At 42.9% G+C, this 2,260-nt stretch overlaps 1 protein-coding gene across 1 annotated transcript; it reads left to right on the top strand.

Annotated features, from left to right (window-relative positions):
• Nucleotides 1–1,102: 1,102 nt before the first annotated feature.
• On the top strand, nucleotides 1,103–1,918 carry LOC127217525 (spindlin-2-like). The gene has a single exon (XM_051178528.1). It carries the CDS (start codon nucleotides 1,103–1,105, stop codon nucleotides 1,916–1,918), a length of 816 nt encoding a protein of 271 aa, XP_051034485.1.
• Nucleotides 1,919–2,260: the final 342 nt, after the last annotated feature.

Here is a 2,260-nt window from a genome sequence, read left to right as displayed (position 1 = left end):
CGCGAGAAAGAGGCCAAGCAAGTCTCAACAAAACTCAGCAATTCTAAATGTGGTAATAAGTACCACCAGAGGCTTAAAGCTGAAAGATGAATGTAGTGCTCAGCGAGGACATTATTGGACTTCACCCATGGGAAATGTACCAGAGATTAATAGTTATCAAGATAGATCATCCATGCCTTTAGAGACTGTGTCTAGGGGCTCCCCATCTTCCAAGAACATCAGAAAGGTTCTTGACAGCAACAGTCTTTTGGTTCAAGGAAAGGATTACCCTGACCAGGAGAATTGTAGCTGCTATTGGACAGAGTATTCCACAAGGTAATAGATGAGAAGTGGTCTGTCATTCAGTATCAGGATCCCTAAGTGCCTAGGACTAACCACCAGCAAATGACAGGAAAGATTACAGAGCGAGCATGTGTGAGTTTCACAGCATCAAAAATTGTTCTTTGGCTATGGCAGCAGGCAACGAACACAGGACTCAACATTCCTATGTGGACTTTATTGATAATGGGAAATAACAGTGGTGGGATGAGGTGTTGACCATCCAGGAAGAGAGAAGAGAGAAGAGGGTGAGGGGCTTGTGCTTAAAAGGCAATGCTTACACATGTTTACTGAGTCTTTACGAAGCCCTGTATTGTGGCTTATCCATGACCTGGCTACACAGGTATGTGTGTTCCACTCTTTGTCAAGGCACAGGGTCACCATAATGCCAAAGATCCAACACGCATCATACATATTAGTCTATGGAATGTAACTAACATCTATCAGATGTATGGCCAATATAGAAAATGGATCATAAAGGAACTGCAGTATAATAATGAGGATTATGGCCTGGCAGAATTACAGCTTAAAAGTGACCAGCTCTGGTAACTCAGAGGTCCTAATCCTTCTGGTTATCCAATTCCCCACTGCCACTTTCCATTCCATAGCAGGGTACCAGGAAAGATAGAAGCACAGAGCACAGCAGCAGGTGCCCAGGCAGGTTTGTCCTCAGGCTTCTTGGAGGCACTTGAGGACCAGCACCTGGTGCTACGGCTTCCAACTAGGAGAAGTTGGCCTTTGTCTACTTAATTAACACTTTCTTCCTTTATTCCCCTCCATAGTCATGGACCCAGGAACCAGCACTCACTACCAAGTTTCCAGGACCAAGGAGGCTAAAGTGCAGCCCAAGAGCCGCACTAAAAGAAAACTAGACAAAGGCCATGAAGCCACCAAATATGCTGGTTCAATGCAGAAAAACACTGCACAGGCGATGCCGAAGAGAAGATCTTCCTACCCCACTGAAAATAACATAGTGGGCCGCAGAATTTCCCACTTCTGGAAGGAAGATAATGGAATCATCACACATTGGAAGGCTACTGTCCTAGCCCAGATTGCTGTAACACCATCTCTCTATCTGGTGAAATATGACAACATCGACTGTGTGTATGGATTAGAACTTCACAACGACAAGAGGATAATATCACTTAAAGTTCTTTCTGAAAACGTGGAAACATCTGAAGTCCCTGATCCCATGCTTGCAGATGACATCATTGGAAAAGAGGTAGCACACCTCTTTGAGGGAGAGTGTGACCTTAAGACTCAATGGAGGGGGATAGTCCTGGGCCAAGCACCAGTCTTAACATCCTTTTTCTACATTACCTATGAAAAAGATCCAATCCTGTATATGTACCAGCTTCTGGATGATTATAAAGAAGGAAACCTCCATATCATTCCACGCTTGGATGAGGCTCCTCCACAAGATGTAGATCTGGGAATTGCACATGGGCTTATAGGCCAAAATATAGAATGCGAAAAAGAAGATGGGACTCCTAGAATTGGGAAGGTGATTCATCAAGTTAAATCAAAATCATCTGTATATTTTATCAAATTTGAGGATGATTTCCATATCTATGTCTATGATTTGGTGAAAATGATCTGATTGATTGTTAAAGTCATGTCACAAATATTGAAATAAAGTTATGATTTCTAGATACACAGAAGCCTAAAATTGCTTTAGCACCTCACATTGAGCTTAATAATTGGTCGTGCTGACAAAGGCATATTTTTGTGGGTAAGATTTGCTGTGTGAGCTCTTTGAAGTGAGCAAATACTGAGCATCTTTTGGTAGGTGGAGTAGGAAAGTATTGAACAGCTGTCAATTCACCCTGTAAGAGAAGTGAGTTTGTGTCAAAGATAGTCATCTAAAAATGGAATGGGATTTAGCTGGTCATGTTGGGAGGAGGAGGAGAAGGGACTGTAGATGGTCTGAGGAGGAGTGGCA

The sequence above is a fragment of the Phodopus roborovskii genome, unplaced genomic scaffold (assembly GCF_943737965.1).
Source record: "Phodopus roborovskii unplaced genomic scaffold, PHOROB, whole genome shotgun sequence".
Taxonomy (NCBI): Eukaryota; Metazoa; Chordata; class Mammalia; order Rodentia; family Cricetidae; genus Phodopus; species Phodopus roborovskii.
The sequence above is the reverse complement of the archived record's forward strand: the minus strand, read 5'-3'. Positions and strand labels throughout refer to the sequence as shown.

Bases quoted from the DNA above. Each gene is read 5' to 3' on its own strand.
- LOC127217525 (XM_051178528.1), top strand. From the start codon at position 1,103: ATGGACCCAGGAACCAGCACTCACTACCAAGTTTCCAGGACCAAGGAG.